General features: G+C 41.7%; 1 protein-coding gene across 6 annotated transcripts in view; it reads right to left on the reverse strand.

Annotated features, from left to right (window-relative positions):
- The window catches only part of mpp7a (MAGUK p55 scaffold protein 7a), a 526,318-nt gene that overhangs the window by 160,069 nt on the left and 340,570 nt on the right, over positions 1-25,679 (reverse strand). For all 6 annotated transcript variants that reach the window (XM_063044292.1, XM_063044293.1, XM_063044295.1 and 3 more), the window contains one exon: positions 22,723-22,803. In XM_063044292.1, coding sequence (XP_062900362.1) covers positions 22,723-22,803 — 81 coding nt within the window. The remainder of the gene's footprint in view (positions 1-22,722; positions 22,804-25,679) is intronic.

Here is a 25,679-nt window from a genome sequence, read left to right on the forward strand (position 1 = left end):
AAAGGGTCCAATGTGGCTGGAAACTGGGAACTTATGTGATGCATTGCCAGTCACTCAAAGCATTAATGACACTGGAATGTAATCATTTAGGTCAGTTACAGTTGCTCTCTTGGGCACCAGAATGATGATGGCTTCCTTGAAGCTTGCAGGGACTGTGGACGGTTTCAAAGAGGTATTAAAGATACCTGTTAAGACCTCAGATAGCTGGGTTGCACCGTCCCTCAGGACCTGACTAGGTATGTTGCCCAGCCTCACAGCTGGCTAGGATCTTCCTCGCCTCAGCTGTGGCCAGAGAAGGTGCCAGAGGAGGAGAAGGGGCTTTCCTCCATGTCACATCATTCAACGCATCAAATCATGCATAGAAGGCACTCAGCATGTCAGGGAGGCAGTAATAATTTAGTGGCCTTTTTAACAAAGAGTACGACCAGTGAGTTTATATGATTACGAGGAAGCAATCTGGTAGGGTTCCTGTTCAGAGGAAAAGGTGCGGTGGGGGAGGGGTGAGGAAGCCAAACCTCAAAACTGTCTTTGGGGAGGAGGGGTGGGCAAGGCAGAAAGAAGGTGGAAAATGCAGGAGCTGTTACGCCAAGGGACAGAATCAACAAACTCATTCGTAAGGCCAGTGATATTGTGGGGATGGAACTGGACTCTCTGACGGTGGTGTCTGAAAAGAGGATGCTGTCCAAGTTGCATGCCATCTTAGACAATTTCTCCCATCCACTACATAATGGACTGGTTGGGCACAGGAGACATTCAGCCAGAGACTCATTCCACCAAGATGCAACACAGAGCGTCATAGGAAGTCATTCCTGCCTGTGGCCATCAAACTTTACAACTCCTCCCTTGGACGGTCAGACAGCCTGAGCCAATAGGCTGGTCATGGACTTATTTCCTGGCATAATTTACATATTACTATTTATGGTTTTATTACTATTTATTATTTATGGTGCAACTGTAACGAAAACCAATTTCCCCCGGGATCAATAAAGTATGACTATGACAATGACTACTATAGAAGTCAAGCTCACAGGTGTCCATGAAAATTGGAGCCAAAGTCTCCAACAGTAGTCTGTGGTCATGGGTCAAGCATTCCTCATCTTCCTTGCAGTTGGCATGGCCTTGAGCATTGCTTTCAATGAGTATTTTTCAGTTAACTTTCAGCTTAATAGACCACCACCCCTGACTCACAGGGGGACCTCAAAAACATGGAGTGCAGAGGAGATGAACATTTTTTGGTGTGTTTAAGTATTTAAGTATGATAAACATTGTTTAAACACTTTTTAATTACCAGTTCATGCATTCATCAAGTTGGGTAAGGAATGGAGTTGCATCAAAGTAGCTGAACCAAGCTTATAAAAGGACTGAAAGGAAAAAAAATCAATATAACCATGAGGACCATACTTGTTTCTGGACAGTTTATTTAGCAAACTTGTACATCCGCATTTCATGAAGGAATAACAGCCACTGGCCCACTGTACTCAAAGTTACACACAGATACTTTATACTTTATTGTCGCCAAACAATTGATACTAGAACGTACAATCATCACAGCGATTGATTCTGCGCTTCCCGCTCCCTGAAGTACAAATCGATAGTAAATATTAAAAATTTAAATTATAAATCATAAATAGAAAACAGAAAAATGGAAAGTAAGGTAGTGCAAAAAAACCAAGAGGCAGGTCCGGACATTTGGAGGGCATGGCTCAGATCCGGGTCAGGATCCGTTCAGCAGACTTATCACAGTTGGAAAGAAGCTGTTCCCAAATCTGGCCATACGAGTTTTCAAGCTCCTGAGTTTTGTCCCGGAGGGAAGAGGGACGAAAAGTGTGTTGGCTGGGTGGGTTGTGTCCTTGATTATCCTGGCAGCACTGCTCCGACAGTGTGCGGTGTAAAGTGAGTCCAAGGACGGAAGATTGGTTTGTGTGATGTGCTGCGCCGTGTTCATGATGTTCTGCAGCTTCTTCTGGTATTGGATAGGACAACTTCCATACCAGGTTGTGATGCACCCTAGAAGAATGCTTTCTACGGTGCATCTATAAAAATTAGTAAGGGTTTTAGGGGACAGGCCAAATTTCTTTAGCTTTCTCAGGAAGTAAAGGTGCTGGTGGGCCTTCTTGGCAGTGGACTCTGCTTGGTTGGTCCAAGTCAGGTCATTTGTGATATTGATCCCAAGGAACTTAAACCTGTTCCACTTGCACACCACCAATGTAAATGGGGTTGTGCAGTCCACTACTCCTTCTGAAGTCAACAACCAATTCCTTCGTCTTGCTGACGTTGAAGGATAGGTTATTGTCTTCGCCGCATGCCACCAGGCTCTTAATTCCTTCTCTGTACTCAAACTCATCATTACCCGAGATACGGCCTACAATTGCTGTGTCATCAGCAAACATATATTGAGTTCGATGGAAACTTGGCTACACAATCATGGGTGTACAGTGAGTACAGCAGGGGGCTGAGTACACAGCCTTGTGGGGCACCGGTGCTCAGAGTGATTGTAGAGGAGAGCTTGTCCCCTATTTTTACAGCCTGGGTCCTGTCTGTGAGGAAGTTGAAGATCCAGCTGCAGACCTGTGTGCTAAGGCCCAAGTTCCGGAGTTTGGGAATCAGTTTATTTGGAATGATGGTATTAAAGGCAGAGCTGTAGTCAATGAAAAGGAACCTTATGTATGCATATTTATTCTCCAGGTGTTCTAAGGAGGAATGTAGGGCCAGAGAGATGGCATCTGTCGTCGACCTGTTGCTCCGGTAGGTGAATTGCAAAGCGTCGAGGTTGACCGGTAGGCTGTGGTTGATGTGTGCCATAACCAATCTCTCGAAGCACTTCATAGCAATTGATGTCAGAGCCACAGGTCGATAGTCATTCAGGCATGCCACCTTGCTCTTCTTCGGCACTGGGATTATCGTTGCCTTCTTAAAACACGAGGGGATCTTAGACTGAAGCAAGGAGCAGTTGAAGATGTCAGCAAACACTCCAGCTAGCTCGCTTGCACAGGCCCAGAGAACCCGTCCCGAAACGCCACCTAGGCCTGTCGCCTTCCTTGGATTTATCTTCAGGAAGGCCCTTCTAACGCCCTCCTTGGTGATGACGAATCTCGATGCCACCAGGTCCACTGAAGTCAACAGCAATTTGCTAACAGCCAACAAATAAAGATTAATTTCACCCATTAGGGTAATCATGGATAGGCAACTTCTATGCAAAACGTTGCAATCACAAATCAGGTGCAGAAAAAAGATGTCCAGTGTTTGCCAGACTGTTCATAAAGTATGGCTCACAACAGAACATGCTCAACTGGTGTTGGAAATTCTAATGTGCAGGGCAGTAAATGTGGTTGTTTTAAGGTAAGCATTTATACATATTAATATTTATAATCTTGCACTAATTGTAAATCAATACTTTAATGTTTCAATCGTATTAATTATAACACAAAACTTTGTTAATCAAGTGAAAAATTCCACATGGAAGCCAGACAGGAAGTTGCATCTTGGGAGATCTAGGTCTGCTCGTTCCCCAGAACTGTTCCCAACGGTTCCGTATAAGGGGAATGTTGTGCTTTTGTTAATTATTTTATTTTTGTAGCTGGAGCCAATGATCTGAATATCTGTGGATCAGTTAAATGCACCAGTTCCAGGTATGTTCAGGAGGGATAGACATCCTGTGTTATAGTATATAAAAACACAAACTCAAGATCTGGAAGACTGAATGTTTCTTTGGATATCATATTTCCCCTTGTACTGTTAATCAGTCTTCTTGGACTATAATTCTTCAGTCATTTACGAATTTACTCATCCTACTGCAATATATATACATATAGACACACACATTAAAACAAAGGTCCCTGCACCAATCCCTGAAGTTCACCATTTTACAGAAATCCAGTCAGAAAAACATTGTTCTGTGACTACCTTCTGGATCCCTCATAGAATTCTGTCAGCATTGTGAGAAACAATCTCCCTGCACAAAACTGTGGTGACTTCTCCTAATCAGTCTCTGCCTTTCCAACTGAACGTAAATGCAGGGGTGGCATGGTAGCATCGTGATTTGCATAATACTATTACAGTTCCAGCAACTCAGGTTCAATTTCACCACTGTCGGTAAAGTGTTTTATATTCTCCCCATGATCACTTGGGTTTCCTCCAGGTGCTTTGGTTTCCTTCCACATTCCAAAGATGTACAGGTTAATAGGTTAATTGGTCGCGTGGGTGTAATTAGGAGGTGAGGGTTTATTGAGTCGGAAAGGATGATAATCACGCAAAATCTCCAAATAAATAAATAATCTATACTGTATCAAAGAATCTGTTCCAGCAACTTCCTGACCACTGATACAAGGCTCACTATCATAGAACGAACAGACTTAAAATTACTGTCCTTTTCAAACAAGAGAACATCATCTGAAAAGATGCAAAAATTTCCTTCAGAGGCCTTCGAATCTCCTTTCTTCCTTTCCTTAACTTTCTGAAAATGCAGTGGTACAATCCATAACTTCATAAACCTCAGGTACTATTGAACTGATGGTCTTAATTTCAGTGAGATTGTAATTCTTAACTTAGTAATAATAAGTCAGTTGTACAGATCCCATTTAATTTTGGGGATATAATTTTAGGAAGTACATTGTCCAGGATAGGGCAAACATTCAAATTACCCCAGAGTTTTAGTGTATTGTATCATTATGAAAGGCTGGAAAAACACAATTTATGTTCTCAGGTATTTTGAAAAGGGTTGATCTACTCAAGGTGTGGAAAAAAAACAGTGAAATGTTTGATAGATTTAATAGAGAGAAATGATGCTCTGGTGAAAGGATCCATGCAAAGAATAATCTCAAAGTTAAAGGTGACATGTGAATAGTATCAAAAAACAATTTTTCACACAAAATGGAAATGTGGAAATTACTCATCCTGTGCACTGTGTTTTGTAGGCTAATTTGATTTTCAAGTGCCAGTATGACACCTTAGTCAGGTATAGCAGGGGTCCCCAACCTTTTTTGCACTGCGGACCAGTTTAATATTGACAATATTCTTGTGGACCGGTCGACTGGGTGGGGGGGGGGGGTAGGGTTGCCAACGGACAAGAGTAGCAGTCAAATACATTGTGTTTACCCCGAGAAGACTACAATGACCATGAAACCTTGCGCGGGCACCAGTGCGCATGCGTGACCTGCACATGTGTGTACGTGCCGATATTTTTTCCTGCAAATCGTTTTCAGCGATTCTGTTCGGGGCGGGGGGCGGGGGGAGGAGGTGTTAATCATGACCAGAATATCGGTGATAAGTGGCTAATACACTCAATTTTGTTTCTAAAAGGGTTTATCTAATGAATTTAATATTAAACGCACAGCGTATATTTTCCTCGCATGAATATAGTGATGAGTCAATTATCCGGGGAGGACAGGGAGCTTGAAATGTTGAATGAACTTCCAGTAGAAGCGGCAGAAGCAGGTTCGATATTATCATTTAAAGAAAAATTGGATAGGTATATGGACAGGAAAGGAATGGAGGGTTATGGGCTGAGTGCAGGTCGGTGGGACTTGGTGAGAGTAGCGTTCGGCACGGACTAGAAGGGCCAAGATAGCCTGTTTCTGTGCTGTAATTGTTATATGATTATATAAGTAAGTCAATAGTATCATAACACTTTAAGTAACATTCCGATATTAAACACACAGCACATATTTTCTCCGTATGAACATATAAAATCATTGCAACACACCAATATTGCTGAATCAGTGGGAGCCCTGGGCTTGTTCTCCTGCAACAAGACGGTCCTATCGAGGGGTGATGGGAGACAGCGATACTCGAAGGGGGTTCCTTATGTCCAGTCTATTCCGCAATTTAGTTTTTGTTGCATTCATTGCAGAAAACTCCGCTTCGCAGAAAAATGTTGGAAATGGAAGCAATGTTTTCAGTACTTTCGTGGCTATCTCAGGATATTTAGCCTTGACTTTGATCCAGAATGCAGGCAGAGATGTTATGTCAAACATACTTCTCAGCCCGCCGTCAGTTGCAAGCTTAAGGAGTTGATCTCCTTCCCGCGCTGACACGGATGACGAGCGGGTAATGACCTCACGTGCGTAATGGCTCAACAGTGGGCGTGACAGGGAATGAGAAAAGGTGCCGCTGACTCATGTCGTTTCCTCGCGGCCCGGTAGCACATGCTTTGCGATCCAGTACCAGTCCGCGGCCCAGTGGTTGGGGACTGCTGAGGTACAGGATAAACAGAATAAAGGTGAATGAGTAAAGAACAGATCAGACCTAAGTTAGCTGAAGGGCAGCACAAACTTGAGGGCTGAATAGCTCATTCCTATTTTGTGGTCCACATGTTCCAATAATGGCCTTAAGAGATCAGAAAATTTTCCTCCAGACTTTTCTTTCCCAAGTCAACCCAGACATTTTTCTGCTCATAAGCTTCCCATAGGAAATAAAATATCTGCTGCAGATGCAAAACACTGACAGTATCCTGCCTAAATGACTATTGTCCGGTGGCATTAACATCAACCCTTACAAAATGCTTTGAGCAGCTGGTCATGGAGCACATTAAAGTTTTTCTCCCAGCTACACTAAACCCTTTCCAGTTCACTTATCATTCAAATCAATCCACTGATAATGCAATACCTTTGCCCTCCACTCTGTCCTGCCCACCTGGAAGATGGGATCTCATATACCAGACTGCTGCTTATAGACTTCAGTTCAGCATTCAACATCATCATATCCCAGAAACTGGTGGGGAAACTGTCTTTGCTGGATCTCAACACCTCCCTCTGCAATTAGATATTGGACTTCTTAACAGTAAGATCACAGTCAGTCCCTGTGGGCAGTAACATGTCTTGGCACAATACGCTGAGCACTGGCGCTTCCCAATGCAGGATCCAGCTCAAACTGTGTCATCAAGTTTGTGGATGACACAACATTGGTTGGCCTTATCGAGAACGGTGACAAGAGGGAGTATAGCGAGGAGGTGGAACGGATGGTGGATTGGTGTGAGAAGAACAACCTAAGCCTGAACGTGGAGAAGACAAAGGAAATCATTGTGGACTTAAGGAAGGTACAGACAAACCAACACCCTCTGAATACATGGCTACTCTATACAGAAAGTTAAGTGCACCAAGTTCCTGGGAGCTCACATCATAGATGACCTCAACTGGTCCCCTAAGACCACGTGCCTGAACAAGAAGGCACAACAGCACCTCCACTTCCTAAGAAGATTGAGGCAAGCAAGGCTTCCACCACCACCACCCCCCCCCGACCCCACCATCTTAATTGTGTTGTACAGGAGCACCACTGAAAGCATCTGATAAGTAGCATCTCCATCTGGTATAAGAGCAGTCGAGCATTGGACATGAAATCCCTACAAAGGACTGTGAGAACAGCTCATAGGTGTCTCCCCACCATCCATCAGGGACGCTTATCAGGAGTGCTGCGTACCCAGGGCCCTTAGTATTATTAAGGATCCCACCCATCCATCCAGCAACCTCTTTGATTTTCTACCATCAGGCAGAAGACTATGATGCATAAAAACAAGAATGTCAGGATGAGAAACAGTTACTTCCCCCAGGCCATTAAGCCTCTGAACTCCTGACCACAATGTATTTAAAGCGTCTCTGGTTAATATGTTTGGAATGTTACGATATTTAATATTAATGCACTTAAGTTTGTTATTTAAGTGTGATTCATCTGTAGATTTTATCCTTACCTAATATATCATGTGACAATAAACCATTCGACTTGAAGGACCTAGCCCTATTTTCTCGTGTCAGTTATTTCCTGTGCTCCTTCAATTTTAGTTTGTTTTTCATCAGTATTTACTAACAGCATCACAAAATGTAAAGTAATAAACATATAATACAATTGTATTTAACATAATTGCATTTTTTGTAAAAAAAAATCCAATTCTGATTCTTTTTTTTGTCAGTTTCTGCTATGCAGCATATTGTCTTGTTGCAAACTCTATTGTATTTCCTTGATGAGAACAAGAGAAATTCTGACATAGTTCCCATCAACACAATATAATGATGAGGTTAAATAGCAGAAATGGAGGATTGTCAGTGGTTTATCACATAAACTTATTGATTGTTACATTGATGAGATTGTCTGCATCTCCTTTAAATTTGCTTAGTAAAAGGAAGAGTGTCCATAAGCAGTAAATTAAATTAAAATAAAATGCAGCCACTGTAAATCTGAAACAAAAGCAGAAAATGCTGGGAAAGAGCATCTGTAACGGAAAGAGAACAGTTAATGTTTTTAAATCCAGGGCCCTTCATCAGAACTGAGAAAGAGAGAAACAAGATAGTCCAGGTAGAAGTATGGATGGTCTATTTCCAGAGCACCTGTACTGAGTCCACATCACAGTTATCCTGAGTTTTCATTTGCCTGCCACTTTAATTCAGCTTCCCACCTTCAGGGCTGTGTCTCCTTTACTCCTCCTTTACTCTTTGTAGACCCATGACAGTGATGCCACCCATAGCTCCAATCTGCTAATTAAATTTGCTGATGATACTATATTGATTGGTCTAATCTCAAATAATAACATGGCAGCCGATAGAGAAGAAGTCATCACCCTGACACAGTGGTATCAAGAAAACAACTTCTCCCCCAATGTCGCAAAAACAAAGGAGCTGGTTGTGGACTACAGGAGAAATGGAGACAGGCTAACTCCTATCGACATCAATTGATCTGGGGTTGAGACGGTGAATAGTTTTAAGTTCCTTGGCATAAGCTTTACCGAGGATCTCACGTGGTCTGTACACACCAGCTGTGTGGTGAAAAAAGTACAGTGCCTCTTTCACTTCAGATGGTTGAAGAACTTTGGTATGGGTCCCCAAATCCTAAGGACTTTCTACAGGGGCACAATTGAGAACATCCTGACTGGCTGCACCACTGCCTAGTGTCACAAACCCCGTGACAGGAATAAAGAACCAGCAGAGATGGAAAACACTCTGGAGTCCAGTATTGCTATAAACTAATAATATTTATTAGTAACTACGCAATACAGTAATATAAATGTAGATAAATCAAACAGGTTAGCAATGATTTTATATATATAAGTAAGTATATCAGTAAATGTGGAAATATAAGTGTGAAAAACCAAGCTTCTTTAAGTCTAGGGGTAAAAAGATACAGTCTTACGATGATGAGTAAAGTTCAGTTCGTGGTATTGAGTTGAGTAGTGATGGAGAGAGAGAGAGAGAGGGAGAGATTTGAGTCTTCAGGTGAGCTGACGCCGTCGATCTTCTTGTTGTCCTTCGAAATCCTTTAAAAGTCACCAGCTGTGACTTTAACAAAGGGGACTGGTTTTCTGTGGTGGAGCCATCCCCCAGGTGAGGGTGGACACATGGACAACTCCCCACCAGTTAACCCTTTTCCTCTTTCCACTGCAAGAGCTACTGATCGATCCTCCAAAACCCACTTTTCCTGCAGACACAACAATGCTCGTTCAGTGTCCAGAACATGTGTCTGAGGTCTATCATCTGACCTCCTATTTTATCTTCTTGTGCTGAGCATCAACTGTCATTCAAATAACTCCTCCTTCCTCTCTCTGTGAAGAAATTCAAGCAGGCAAAAGTCCTTGAGAAGTGTCAACAACCTGCCGAAAATCATAACATCGAGTGTCCATTAAATAACACCACCTTCGGTCACCATAGCAACTTACGAGCTGCTCGGTGCTGTCTCCAACTCAGCAGAAATCTAAAAGTTAACCAGTTCTTTCTCGTTCCTTAAAGTGACAGTCCAACAGTTAGTCTTCGTCTCTCTCTCTCTTTTCAAAACAAGATATCAGTGGTAAATAACTCTCTCTCTTTTCAAAAGCACCATTAATAGTGGTAATCGAGCACAGTTCATAGGGGTAATTCAGGATCCCGTCACACTACTATGTGCTTCCCTCAATTGCAGGACCCTGCAGGACCCTACAGGCAGCCCAGCACATCTGTAAATGTGAACTTAATCTCTATACAAGACATTTACAGAGACAGGTGTGTAAAAAGGTCCCGAAGGATCATTGGAGACCTGAGTCACCCCAACAACCTGTTCCAGCTGCAATCATCCACGAAATAGTACCGCAGCATAAAAGCCAGGACCAATAAGCTCCGGGACAGCTTCTTCCACCAGGCCATTAGATGATTAATTCACATTGATACAATTATATTTCTATGCTATATCAACTGCCCTGCTGTACATACTATTGCACATTTAGATCGAGACGTAACAAACATTTTTACTCCTCATGTATGTGAAGGATGTAAGTAATGAAGTCAATTCAATTCAATTCATTCTAACGTTTCTTTCTGTGATCTCTTGCTCTACTACAATAAGACCCAACTCAAGCTTGAGGAGAAACACCACATCTTTCATCTCAATAACCATTTGCATCTGGACTGACCACTTTTTTGCCTGTCGTCCCTTTAGTTCCATGTTTTTTTATTTTTTTATGTAGAGTGAGGCTTTCAGAGTATGTCTGGTAAACATTACATTGAGATGTATAGGAGTGAAACTGCTCCTCAATGACCACATTATTTCACCCCATCAGAAAAATAACCTTCCCCAACTTCTCTGCACGAAAATTGTTTTAATTTCATTTTACTACTTACAGATACTTTCTTCCTTTTACTAAGCATAATTAAAGGCGAGGCAGACAATCTCATCAACGTAACAATCAATAGGTTAAGAGGTAGACCAATGGCAGTCCTCCATTTCTGCTATTGAACCTCATCATTATATTGTATTGATGGGAAATATGTCAGAATTTCCCTTTAAGGAGTTCTTGTTCTCGCCAAGTAAATACAATACAAGTTGAAATGGATAGCATTAGAGAATAACTGGCATTTAAAATTATTTGGTTAAATTCCCAAATGAAGCATAAGACCAAAAGACCATAAGATATAGGAGCAGAAGTTGGCTATTCGGCCCATCGAGCAAGATCCACCATTCAATCATGGTTGATCCAATTCTTCCAGTCATCCCAAATTCCCTGCCTTCTCCCCATACCCTTTGATGCCTGGCTAATCAAGAACCTATCTATCTCTGCACCCAATGACTTGGCCTCCACAAATTCCACAGATTTACCACCCTCTGACTAAAGTAATTTCTCCGCATCTCTGTTCTAAATGGACATCCTTCAATCCTGAAGTTGTGCCCTCTTGTCCTAGACTCCCCTACTATGGGAAATAACTTTGCCATATCTAATCTGTTCAGGCCTTTTAATATTCAGAATGTTTCAATGAGATCCCCCCTCATTATCCTGAACTCCAGGGAATTCAGCCCAAGAGCTGCCAGATGTTCCTCATACGGTAACCCTTTCACTCCTGGAATCATTCTCGTGAATCTTCTCTGAACCCACTCCAATGTCGGTATATCCTTTCTAAAATAAGGAGCTCAAAACTGCATATAATACTCCCAGTGTGGTCTCACAGGTGCCTTATAGAGCCTCAGCATCACATCCCTGCCCTTATGTTCTACATCTCCAGGAATGAATGCCAATATTGCATTCACCTTCTTCACCACCGACTCAACCTGGAGGTTAACTTTTAGGGTATCCTGCACAAGGACTCCCAAGTCCCTTTGCATCTCTGCGTTTTAAAATTTCTCTCCATCTAAATAATAGTCTGCCCGCTTATTTCTTCCACCAAAGTGGATGACCATACACTTTCCAACATTGTATTTCATTTGCCACTTCTTTGTCCATTCCCCTAAACTAGTGGTCACCAACCTTTTAAAGCCCAAGATCCCCTACCTTGACCTTAGTGAAAGGCAAGATCTACCTACTAAATTGTTTAGAGAAAAAACAGTTCAAATTGTACTTCCAACTTGAGGCCTTTTATTTGGGCTAATTGTATTTGAATTGCATAAAATACGTTTGTCAAACTTTCAAGTTAATTCAAACAAGAAAACACTGTAACTAGCATATCAAACAGGCCATAGCTGTCTTTCTTTAAGAATATTACAATACTTCGCACCTTTAATTCTAAGTTTCATTATTTAATTTTATTTCAACACGAAAAATAAATGAATAAAAATTGACTGTTGCACTCAGTATGATGACTGGGACTGAATACTTTCTGCTAGTTCCCTGAAATTTGGCTCATAACTACAGACAGCCAGTCTGAGACAGTCTGTGAGGTGTCTGTCAGTAAGACAGCTCCTGTACCTAGATTTAATAATTTTAATTTCTGAAAATGCAATTTCACTTACATAAGTTGACCCGAAGAAGGCACTGACTTCTAGTGCTAAAACCAACGCTCACACCGCACATTGCTGGGGCACCATCAGTTGTAATTGCCACCACAGACATATTTTTTAAACTCATTGTAAATATCCTCACCTCTCGTTCTCTCCTTTAATTGCAAAAGAGTGAGGAAGCCCTCCTTTGGTGTAAAATCCTGGAAAGCCATTCTGACAAATGCAACAAGCTGAGCTGTTTGCATTACATCCAGGGATTCATCGAACTGCAGTGAAAAATATTCACGGAGTGACAAGTCCTTTAACACTTGTCCTCAGACAGTGACTCTACCCTCCTTGTCACTGTTGTAGGGCCAAGCAGTATATTATGTATTGCGGTTGTGAAGTCATTTTTGTTTTTAAAGTCATTAAAAACAATCTCTGCGGTAATGGCCATTGCTTCCTTGAAAAAATCGCCATCTGTAAAAGGCTTCTTGTGTTTAGCCAAAAGGTGACTTACACAAAATGATGTTTCAATAGCAGCCTTATTTTGAGCAGCATGTTTTGTGAAAAACGATTACTTGGCCTTCAACCCCGATTTCAGCTCCTCAACTTTCCTGGCACGAATTGCGCTCTTTGGGGAGGCAGGTGTCTTTAAATTTCCGGTGGTTGATGTGGTGGTGCCGCTCCAGATTCCCTCTTTTGTCGGTGCTTGTGTTTGGTGGCACAACATACGTAGACACTTATCTTTCACCAAGGTAAACAGAAATTCCTCTTCCCATTCTGGATGGAAGTTGTACGTTTCTGCCTTCTTTCATGGAGCTTCCGCCATGCTATCAGGATATCACAAGCAAGTGCTGTATATCAGCGGTCCCCAACCACCGGGCCGCAGAGAATTTGCTACCAGGCCGTGAGGAAACGATATGATTTGGCGATATGAGTCAGCTGCACCTTTCCTCATTCCCCGTCACTCCCACTGTTGAGCTTGAACACACGGGAGGTCATTACCCGCGCGTCATCCATGTCAGCGCGGGAAGAAGATCAACTCCTCGAGCTTGCAAATGACGGCGGGCTGAAAAGTATGTTTGACATAACATCTCTGCCGGCATTCTGGATCAAAGTCAAGGCTAAATATCCTGAGACAGCCACGAAAGCACTGAAAACGTTGCTTCCATTTCCAACATATCTCTGCGATGAATGCAACGAAAACTAAATTGCGGAATAGACTGGACATAAGGAACCCCGTTTGAGTATCGCTGTCTCCCTTCACCCCTCGATGGCACCGTCTTGTTGCAGGGAAACAAGCCCAGGGCTCCCACTGATTCAGTGATACTGGTGTGTTGCAATGATTTTATATGTTCATACGGGGAAAATATGTGCCGTGTGTTTAATATCCAAACATTACTTAAAATGTTATGATGCTCCTGACTGATAAGTGACTTATATAACCATATAACAATTACAGCACGGAAATAGGCGATCTGGGCCCTTCTAGTCCGTGCCAAAAGCTACTCTCACCTAGTCCCACCTGGTCCCACCGACCTGCACTCAGCCCATAACCCTCCATTCCTTTCCTGTCCATATACCTATCCAATTTTTCTTTAAATGATAATATCGAACCTGCCTCTACCACTTCTACTGGAAGTTCTTTCAACACTTACTTCAAGCTCCCCGTCCTCCCCTGATTATTGACTTATCACTATTTTCATGCAAGGAAAATATGCACTGTGTGTTTAATATTAAATTCGTTAGATAAACCCTTTTAGAAATGAAATTGAGTGTATTAGCCCCTTATTACCAATATTCCGGTCGTGATTAACACCCCCCCACCGCCCCCCCGAACAGAATCGCCAAAACGATTTGCAGAGAATAATATCGGCAGGTACACGCATGCGCAGGTCACGCATGCGCACTGATGCCCGCGCAAGGCTTCATGGTCATTGTAGTCTTTCTCGGGGTAAACACAATTTGACTGCTACTCTTGTTCGTTGGCAACCCTACTGCGCCCCCCCCCCCCAACTGGGTCGACCAGTCCGCAAGAATATCGTCAATATTAAACCGGTCCGCAGCACGAAAAAGGTTGGGGACCCCTGTCGTATATTGATGTTTGCGACAGTCTGTACTCTTATCTAATCTGATTGGTTACTTTGATGCAGCACAAGCTACGCAGAAAATGCGGTGCATGGCGGGGGAACTATACACATGCGCACCAGACAGAAAGAACGGAACTAAAACCCCGCAACCCGGAAACGATCTCTCTTTACAAACAGCTTTCAGTAGCGAAAGTATTGCTATATTTTTACTATTATCCTAATTAGTATTACTTATTTTTATAATGCTCACATTACAACAGTATTTGTGTATTTATTTTTCATTTTTTTTGGGATCGACTGGGAAAGTCTCAAAGATCGACCAGTCGATCGCGATCGACGGGTTGGCGACCACTACCCTAAACTATTAACTCTCGCTGTTTCCTCAACACTTCCACTGTGAAGACTGATGCAAAATACACATTCAGTTCCTCTGCCACCTCTGCATCTCTCATTACAATATCTCCAGCGTCATTTTCTATCGGTCCTATATCTACCCTCAACTCTCTTTTACCCTTTATATACTTAAAAAAGCTTTTAGTATCTTCTTTGATATTAGTCGCCAGCTTCCTTTCACAATTCATCTTTTCCTTCTTAATGACCTTCTTAGTTTCCTTCTGCTAGTTTTTAAAAGCTTCCCAATCCTCTTTCTTCCCACTAGCTTTAGCTTCCTTGTATGTCCTCTCTTTTGCCTTTACTTTGGCTCTGACTTCACTTGTCAGCTATGGTAGTGTCCTTCTTCCATTCGAAAATTTCTTCTTATTTGGAATATATCTGTTTTGCACTTCCCTCATTTTTTGCAGAAACTCCAGTCATTTCTGCTCTGCTGGCCTTCCTGCTAGTGCCTCTTTCCAGTCAACCTTGGCCAGTTCCCCTCTGATGCCATTGTATTTCCTTTATTCAACTGAAATACCCACATTGGATTTTAGCTTCTCCTTCTCAAATTTCAAAGTGAACTCGATCATATTGTGATCAATGTTCCCTAAGGGTTCCTTAACGTTAAACTCTTTTATCACCTCCGGATCATTGCACAACACCCAATCCAGCATAGCCGATCCCCTAGTGGGCTCAACAACAAGTTGTTCTAAAAAGCCATCCCTTAGACATTCCACAAATTCTCTCTCTTGAGGTCCAGTATTGGCCTGATTTTCCCAATCCACTCTCATAATAAAATCCCCAGTGATTACCATGACATTGCCCTTCTGACACGCCTTTTCTATCTCCTGCTGTAATTTGTAATCCACATCCTGCTGCTGTTTGGAGGCCTGTACACAACTGCCATTAGGGTCCTTTTTCCCTTGCCATTTCTTAACTTAACCCATAGAGACTCTACACCTTCCTATCCTCTGTCATCCCTTTCTAATGATTTAATATTATTTCTTATACACAGGGCCACACCACCCCTTCTGCCTACTAACCTATCTTTCTAACACACCATATATCCTTGAGCGTTCAGCTCCCAATGGCAGCCATTCTTTAGCCAAGTTTCAGAGATGGCCACAACGTCATACTTGCCAATCTGTAGCTGAGTTTCAAGATCGTCCATTTTATTTCTTCTGCTACATGCATTCAAATATAACACTTTCAGTCCAGTATTTGTTGCTTTCTGTTTTAACTGCACCACACCGCTATTGCCCTGTAACTCATCCCACTGGTTTTGATTAAACCTCATCTCCTGCCTGTCCTTTCTATCATCTCTGTTGCATGCTATCTTTGATTTATTTCTGTTTTCCCCTTCCTCAGCCCAATCACTCCGGTTCCCATCCCCCTGCCAAATTAGTTTAAACCCTCCCTAACAGCTCTATTAAACCTGCCTGCTAGGATATTAGACCCCTTTGGGTTCAGGTGTAACCCATCCTTTTTGCACAGGTCATACCTCCCCCAGAAGAGCGATCCAGGAACTCGAAGCCCTGCCCCCTACACTAGTCTCTCAGCCACGCATTAGTATGCCTGATCATGCTATTCTTGCGCTTGTTAGCATATGACACCGGCAGCAATCCTGAGATTACTGCCCTGGAGGTCCTGCATTTCAGCTTCCTACCCAACTCTCTGAATTCTCTTTTCAGGACCTCCTCTCTTTTTCTACCTATGTCATTGATACCAACATGTACCAAGACTTCTGGCTGTTCACCTTCTCCCTTCAGAATACTCTGCACCCGATCCGAGACATCCCATACCCTGGCACCTGGGAGACAACACATCATGCGGGTACCCTATCAGGCTGACAGAACCTCCTGTCTGTTCCCCTTACTATGGAATCCCCCATGACTAGCGCACTCCTCATCTTCTTCTCTCCCTTCTGCACCACGGAACCATCCTCAGTACCAGAGACCCGATTGCCATGGTCGTCCTCTGTCGAGTCACCCTCCCGCCCACCAACAGCATTCAAAATGAGAAAACAATTACTGAGGGGGATGTCCACAGGGGTTGCTCTCCACTACCTGAGCTCTTCCCTTCCCTTCTCTGACTGTCACCCACTTATCTAACTCCTGCAGCCTTGGGGTGACTATCTCCTTGTAGCTCCTATCTATCTCCTACTCACTTTCCCTAATAAGGTGTAGGTCATCAAGCCGCAGTTCCAGTTCCCTAACACGGTCTCTCAGAAGCTGCATCTCAGTACACCTGGTGCAGATGTGGCCATCTGGGAGACTGCAGGATTCCCACATCTGACACCCAGAGCAAAGTACTAACCCCACAGATATTTTCTCCAGTCCTCCGAGAAAAAAAGTGCAAGGAGATAAAACAGAAATGATGTTCACCTACCCACCTACCTCGCTGAAGCCTGAATGAGCCAGATCCCTACCACTCTGCCTCAGACCACTCCTCTGATGACCGCCCCACTAGGCAGTGTCTCCCTTTTATGCCTGAACCTCCCCAGCTCTCCAACTCACAAGTAGTGCGCCAGTTATAGCCAAGTCCCCGCAAAGCTTTCTCCTTTTAAACTTTGCTCCAGGAACTTCATTTCAATATTTTTATTTTGTTGCTACTCACATACAAGACTAGACCAACTTAAAACGTCTCAACAAATTTTCCAGTGTAAAAATCGATATTGGGAACACTGCCCTAACCAAGCAGAAGTATCAACATTGGACATTAGTGTTATTTTTGAAATTTACAAAGAATTCATTTTTCACCAAAATTCACTGGAAAAGACCACAACTGGATCTTAATGCGACCAGACAAAAATATTCCCTTAAATCGCACTCTGTAGACTAAGCAAAAAACTATCTTCAAAAATGTGCATAAAGGGTACTTTTGGAAACAACATTTCTGGTTTTCTAAGTAACTTGTTTGAAGCACATTACTGTGTACCTCCATGATTCCCTGTCCAGAGGCTTCACATGTTAACATTGGCAACATCATGTTCAATTATAACTTTGGAATACCTCACAGTTGTAAAGAGAGAATGTAGAACATAATAAGAGAATAAAACAAAATATTCATTCTTTTAAGTCTTGTTTTAATTTCCTTTCTTAATCTGAACTCCACCTCACTTCCTGGGATAATACATTGTCTTTTAAACTGAAGCAATTAGCTGAAAATCAATCTATCCCTGCATCTCCCATATTCGGTGCCAATGAAAACTTGTTCTTCATTTCTTTTATCTGTTTTGCAATTGTTTGAAATAATAATCAAAACGTGATGTACTTTCCCAATTATTTGCTGCAATATGTTAAACTTGATGAGTACCATTCACACGCAAATCCCCAATTTCGAATGTTTTGTATTATTATTTAAACCATATTCTACTACACAATTCTTCCAAAGTATATTCATTTTCGCATTTTATACCTTGCACCTTTTGCTCCTGCCCAATTAATCTGTCAATGTCACTCATTTCCATTCCACTGCAAACTCTGCATCCGCCTCATCCCCTTACTTTTCTGAGCTGCGAATGACCATTGAACTTTTCCCATTCATCTTCATCATTTGTAAACTGAGGCTGCTCATTAACTCTTGAGATACCATCCTGAAAGTGACCTGGTTAATCCTATGTTTTTGAGCCTCTAAAAAAACCACACTGAATAACATTTGTTCTTTTATAACAAACTTGCAAGCACGTGTAAAAATCCAAACAAATTTCATTTTCTAATCCCCCCTTAACTACCCAGTCCACCCAGTCCAATAGTTTATCAAACACTATTGTCCTTTTAAAAAGATTTAACTCTATCTAATCATGTTGTAATCTTTCAGTTGCTCTTTCACTGCATTCCTGGTAATAGATTACAGTGTACACTCAATGGCTACTTTATTAGTTACAGGAATGGAAACCTGTTGTCTTCTGCTGCTGTAGCCTATCTGCGTTCAGAGATGCTCCTCTGCACAGCACTGCTGTAATGCATGGTTATTTGAGAGTGTGTGTATATATATATATATATACACACACACACACACACACACATACATATATACATACATACATATATATATATATATATATATATATATATATATATATATGTGTGTGTGTGTGTGTGTGTGTGTGTGTGTGTGTGTGTGTGTGTGTGTGTGTACACACACATACACATATAAAATGTGTGAAGAGGGAACAGGGTTTTTTTTTGCAACAAAACTGTGTCCTCAAGTATGCAGTTAGGAGGATGTCAGTCCCCTCACTAGCAATGGCAGAGTGCAGAAGTTTACCTCATGATTAGTAAACATCCAGTACAGCCTTCATGAACAATAGAAACTGTAGTCCCGAAGATATTCAGGGAAATCGGCCCAGAAATTGAAAAACCACAAACTGCAGAATCAAAGGTTGTGTGTGGAGGCCAGGTGGTCACTGGAAAAGGATTTGTTGGTTCTTCCCAAGTCTGGGGCAATCCTTACATTTCAATGCCTAGCCTTCAGCTACTCTCTTATTAAAATCAAGACCAGTTTCTGCTGAATTCTTTCTCGAGCAACCGTGCCTCAAACAGGAACATGCCACTTTGCAGTCATAGCTTGTTTCAGAGGTGGTGTAAGGTGCTGTGAATTTCAGAATAACAGATATAGCAATTTTTCCAACCCTGTAGTAATCCGGAAATTCTTTTGAACAGACTGAACATTGAAATAAACCAGACTGAAACTACCAAACTCATAAAGCATATGATAATGTGATAATATGATCAGGTCAAAAGTTTTAGCCCTCACACCCCAAATTTGACGAAGTGTGGAACTTGCTACTAACCCGTAATAAAGCTGCTTGCACCAAAGGAAATTAGTGTAATGTCGATCTCCACCCTTCCAGATATTAGTTTCATTCTGATGACAGCAATAGGGGAGAAGGTAGTTCCCAGCCCTGATGACACCCTGCGCTCAATTTGGTTAAATGAGTTCCATGGCAGTTCAGACTCAGACCACAGTTCCAAGACCCCTCTAGTGCCATTCCGCTAGACCATCACCAATGCTGCACACCCTTTGTTATTGAGGAAGAGGAAATAAGAATGCTATTCAGTAAGCAAAATATCAACAAGGCTGCTGGCCCTATCACAGTCTTCAGACATTTTCAATCATTCTCTCAAACTATGCACAGTCCAGCACGTTTCCAGAAATTTGTTATCGTTCCAGTCCCCAAGAGATCAAAGATCACTGGACTCAGTGATTATAGACCAGTTGCATTCACATCAGACATAATGGAGACTTTTGAAAGGCTGATCATGTCAATTTCTCAAAGCCATAACTCAAAATTTCCTAGATCCGCTGCAGTTCACCACAGAGCCAACAGATCTGCAGATGACGCAGTTAACATCTGCCTGGACCTCATACTAGAAATCACCTGGTGCCTATGTCAGGACTCTCTTTGTCAATTTCAATTCAGCCTTCTATCATCATCCCTGACCCTCTGCAAGAGAAACTCTCCAAATTTAACGGCCAGGTTCCATCTACAGGTGGATCACAAATTTCGTCTCTGACAGTAGGCAGTATGTGAGATTTGACAAGCACATCTCCACATCGCGCTCAATCAGCACTGATGCACCAGTTCTCTCCCTTTTTCTAGTTTCTCTAAACACCAGTGACTTCATTTCCAGTGATTCACCTGTTAAACTGATAATGTCTGCAGATGACACCACTGTCACTGCATTAATCACCAACGGCAACAAATCCAAGTACCACCAGGAAGGAAGCAAGTTAGTGCTCTGGTGATTTTCTCCTTCCTTCCCAGTCCTGAAGAAGGGTCTCGGCCCAAAATGTCAGCTGTTTGTTCCTCTCCATAGATACTGCCTGAGTTTCTCCAGCATTTTGTGCACATTTTATACTGCTGTTTACATTGTAAATACATGCTGGTATTTATGTACTTATACACATTTTATTCCATATCCGTACTTCTAACGTTATTCTTACATAATCATTATTCATCATAATTGTTGAATGATGTTTTTGTTGCATGGCATGCCAACACACCACAGCAAATTTCTAACACATGTACATGGTAAGTAAAGTTGATCCTTGATGTCTGGCACCCAGCAACAGTGATGCTGTGAAACAGGCCAAGTTAACAATCACATTGAAGATTACTTAGACAGCAAACTACAGTGAATAAGATTTAATGTTTTAAAATTTTCACAGAGAATGAAATAAAAATTGAGACACACAAGACTAAGACAGTAGATAGTAAAATAACAATTTTATAAAAGGAAAGAATTTGACTTATTTTTTAAAATAGGAGCTTTTTGATTACCAGGAAGAAAGCATCAATTCTGACTTAGTATGTCATTAAAAACATAAGTAAAATAGACCAGAAAATGTGGGAACTATCAGATAAAGATAAATTTCAGAATGATCATCATCTGTGAAGCATCTGTGGATCACTGACAGCTACTTCTGGATTTCTGTACTTAGCCTTGTTTAAGTTCAATGAGGTTCATTTCCCTCCATAGATTTTTCAAAAAATTAATTGTGAAATATCTACATCAATTTGCTTTGAATGCAGAATAAACTAATGACTACCATCAATTCGAAAATTAGAGTTCCCAATTGGGCTGTAAGAAATGAATCCTTACATTGTATTTCTGGACTGGCCATTTGGTTTCTTGAGTGTTCCCTGCCTTTCAGTAAGATAACTACTGATCTGATTGTAAGTTCACCTTCAGATTGCCACCCCTTTTCAGTAACCCTTCATCCACTTTCTGAACAAGAATCTACCAAAGTCTGTCTTAAAAATATTCATAGACTTTTCTCCCTTGCCTTTTGAGGAAGGAATTTATAGGAGATTTAGATTCGGTTCAATAAAAATGCAGTCATACAACATGGAAACTTGCCCTTCAGTCCACTGACCATCGAGTGTTTATTTACACTATTCATATATCAATCCCATTTTATTTTCACTGCATTCCCATTAACTGCAGTCAGAGTTTGTTACTCATCTACACGAGGAGCAATTTATCTCAGCCAATTGATCTGTCAAATTGCACATCTTTAGCATGTAGGAAGAAAATGGAGCACACGGAAGATCACAGAGTGAATGTACAAACATCTCTCACACACAAAACTAGAGAATGGACTCGAGACAGCACTGGAAAGGTTGATCATATATGGAATTAACTGCTGCCTGGCACAATAGGTCTACAGCAGACACAGTCTCACTTGCTCTCTACTCAGCTTTGGAGCACCTAAACAACAGCAATATATTATGTCAAGCTGCTGTTATCGATTACAACTCAGTGCTCCAATGCCATGTCCCCTCGGTACTGATCAACAACCTTTAAAACTTGGGCTTCTGTAGTTTCCTCTGCAACTGGATCCTTGTTTTCAAAGTTTGAAGTTCAAAGTAAATTTATGCTGGAAATCTGAAATAAACCATCCTGGAAGCCCTCAGCAGGTCAGGCAGCATCTTGGAAAGAAAAACAGAGTTAACACCTTGGAAAAGGCGTTTCCAACCTTGGTTAATGGTCGGGGTCCATGGCATTAAAAAAGGTTGGGAACCCCTGTCTTAGATCAAAGATGTTTGAACCTTTCTTAGGCAGAAAGTATTGATTTTGTTGCTCTCTACAGATGCTGCCTGATTTGTTCAGTGTTTTCTTAATATTTTGTTTTGATTTCAAATTTAAAATGCTTGTTTTCCTATTATCAATGCAAAGTCTTTTGAAGCTAAATGGCTACTAAAGGCAGAAATGTGCAAACTACTAAATCAGATTTTTTTACATACAATTCTACCCAATTCGCAATAGGTATAAACTAAAACACTTATTAATGTTTTATGTTCATAGACATAGGTTTCATAACTATCACAAGTTGAAGGAGATTTGAATATTCAAAAATGCATGTTTGGGTGATTCGATTTTAATTTTGCAACCCCTGCTTGTGTCCACACACCTGTAACAATACAATTCTAAAGATTACCTGTAGGAGAAAATCTGCAGATGCTAGAAATCCAAAGCAACACACACAAAATGCTGGAGGAACGCAGCAGGTCAGACAGTATCTATAGAAAAAAAAATTGACGTTTCCAGCCGAAACCCTTTCTCGGGACTAAAAAGATTACCCATCTTTTCATGCTCATAAAAGTACTCACCTTGAGATGTGGATGCATTAGCAGTTTCACTAGCTCTCTGATCTCACTGTTCATTGGTGTGTTGTGCAGATCCTCCGTGAGCTATTAAACAATGAGAAGACAGAGAAAACAACAGTTAAATGTTGATCCTACTAGTGCAGTAGTGTCGTCTGAGAATTGACCTTGTTAAAGCCATTATTTTCCATGCTGTTTCAAATGAAAGACAACAAGAAGGAAAACAGACCATTAATCTCTTTTCTTCTAGCCCTCAGAGGACCAGCTTTGGCAGGGCCCTTCAGAGAACTTTATGGTATATAGGATCTCTACAGCAAGATCATGATCTGATTTATTAGAAGGCTGAGTACCTACTGCACAGAAAAAAACTTTCAGAGAAAACAGGTTTCTGAAGTCGAGTGTTTGTCAATTACATTTACTTTGCACTTGGCTCTCAGTGCTATGATAAAATCATGAACGAGATGCACTTTTAAAACTACAGATCAGTTTGCTTTATTCACCCTCACTCACATTTGCTAAACACTGCAAATCGGGTGTGTAATAAACACAATTCTATTAGCACCGGTTCAAAGCCTGAAAAACAAAAGTCAACACATCTTGTGAATTTCTTGTTAAACCAATTTTCATAGCTGCAATTCACAACATCTACAATCCAGTCTCCACATTGTTGAATAAAATGAACAAGACCCCTTTTTGTATAATGTGATAATTTAAGGGTACTTAAGAAATTTCTGAATAACTGGCATTGGATTTCTGGCAGGCAATTAATGGAATTTTGTCAAATAGTGCAAGCTGAATCATCTGCAGCTCAACATCGGCAAGACAAAGGAGATGATGATGAACTTCAGCAAGACTAAGCCTGCACTGCTCCCTATTACTACTAATGGCGAGGATGTGGATGTGGTGAGGTCCTACAAGTACCTGGGGGTGTACCTGGATGACAGACTTGAGTGGAGGACCAACACAGAGGCTGTGTACAAGAAGGGTCAGAATCACTTCTATTTCCTGAGGAGATGAGGTCCTTTGGAGTATGCAGGTCTCTCCTTCACATGTTCTACCAGTCTGTTGTCGCTAGTATAATCTTCTATGCGGTGGTGTGCTGGGGCATGGGTGATGCCAACAGGCTCAATAAACTGATTAGAAAAGCTGGCTCTGTTATAGGAGTCAAACTGGACACACTGGAGGCTGTGGTAGAACAAAGGACCCTACGGAAAATCCCAGCAATTCTGGACAATGTTTCTCACTCCGTGTGCCACCTTGGCTGAATAGAGGAGCACTTTTAGTAATAGACTAAGACAACTGTGCTGCTCCAAAGAGCACTATATGAGGTCATTCTTACCCTTGGCCATTAGGCTCTATAATCAGTCATCCTATAGCTGGAGAAGTGATGACCTCCTCCTGTTAGACTGTATGAGGTAACTTAATTTTTATTCTTTCTTACTTCCCTTCTAGTATTTGTATATCTGTGGACTTGCAATGCTACTGTGACACTGTAATTTCCATTGGGATCAATAAACTATCTCCCTATTAAACTTTCAGACTTCAAGTAACCAGAGTTATTGTAGCTATCTAATTCAAAGCATAAAGCACATTGTTTCCTGTCAAAACTGGATGTACCATCAACAATATAACTTGAGATCCCATACTCAGTTCTTAACTGATATTTCCTCTGTCATTTCATAGCACCTCCGCATTCATCATCACCATATGCCATACTCTTTCAGAGCCGCGGCAACCACTTTCTTCCACTGCGATCTGTCGGCAGTCAAACCTCTTGCATCTCTGACGGTGAGGCTGGTCCACTTCTTGATGTTGTTGATCCAGGTTGTCCTCTGTCTGCCTCGGGAGTGGCTTCTTTCTACTCTGGCTTCAAGCACAGTGCGTTCCAGTGTGTCATCAGTTCTTGAGATGTGTCCAAAATAGCAAAGTTTCCTTTGGATAACGGTTTCCAGAAGTATTGGTTTCGTGCCAGTCTTTTCTAGGATGAAATTGTTGGATCTCCTTTAAATGTATGATACCCTGAGGATCCGTCTGTATGTCCACATCTCAAATGCTGTCAACTTCTTTTCATCAGCTGCTTTTAGGGTCCATGTTTCACAGCCATATAGGGTTACTGGCCAGACGAGACTCTTGAGGAGGCGTATCTTGGTGTCAGTGCTCACAGATCTAACTTTCCAGATGTTCCAGAGTTTGGTAGTGCTTGTGCATGCCATTGCTAGCCTTCGCCTTATTTCCTTGCTGCATTCATTTGTGTCGTTTAGTTCTGCACCGAGGTATATAAAGGAGGACACTTGTTCCATCTTGTCGTTTCCGATGTAGAAGTCAGTTTGAATTGCAGTTTTGCTTATCATCATAACTATGGTCTTTTTGCCATTTATCAGCAATCCAAATTCAGCAGAGACTTTTGCAACATTATTGAGTAGTGTTTGTAGGTCTTCTTCTGCTGTGGCTAGCAGGGCTGTGTCATCTGCATATCTCAAGTTACTGATGGTTCTTCCTCCTATTTTAATGTCAGTGTTGTCTGGAATTGCCAGTCTCATGATCATCTCAGTGTAGATGTTAAAAAGATGTGGAGAAAGGCTGCAGCCTTGGCAGACTCCTTTCCCATTGCAGAACGATTCAGTCTCGCCAGATGTGGTCCAAAGGCTGGAGAATTGCGCAGCATACAGTGTTTCTAGAAGAGCCACTAAGTGTGGTGCCATGCCCAGTTGAATCATTGTCATCCGTAGTTTGGTGTATTGGACACAGTCAAATGCCTTTGAGTGGTCTATGAAACAGATGTACAAGGGGGTATTGACCGCTCTCATTTTCTCTACTATTAGGCGCATGTTGAAGAGCTGGTCCCTAGTACCTTGGCCACTCCTGAAGCCAGCCTGTTCGAGTGCAATTTCTCTATCTACGTAGTTCTTTAGTCTCTCAGAGATGATTATGAGTAGAATCTTGCTGGTGTGTGATATCAAAGC

The sequence above is a fragment of the Mobula hypostoma genome, chromosome 3, assembly GCF_963921235.1.
Source record: "Mobula hypostoma chromosome 3, sMobHyp1.1, whole genome shotgun sequence".
Lineage (NCBI taxonomy): Eukaryota > Metazoa > Chordata > Chondrichthyes > Myliobatiformes > Myliobatidae > Mobula > Mobula hypostoma.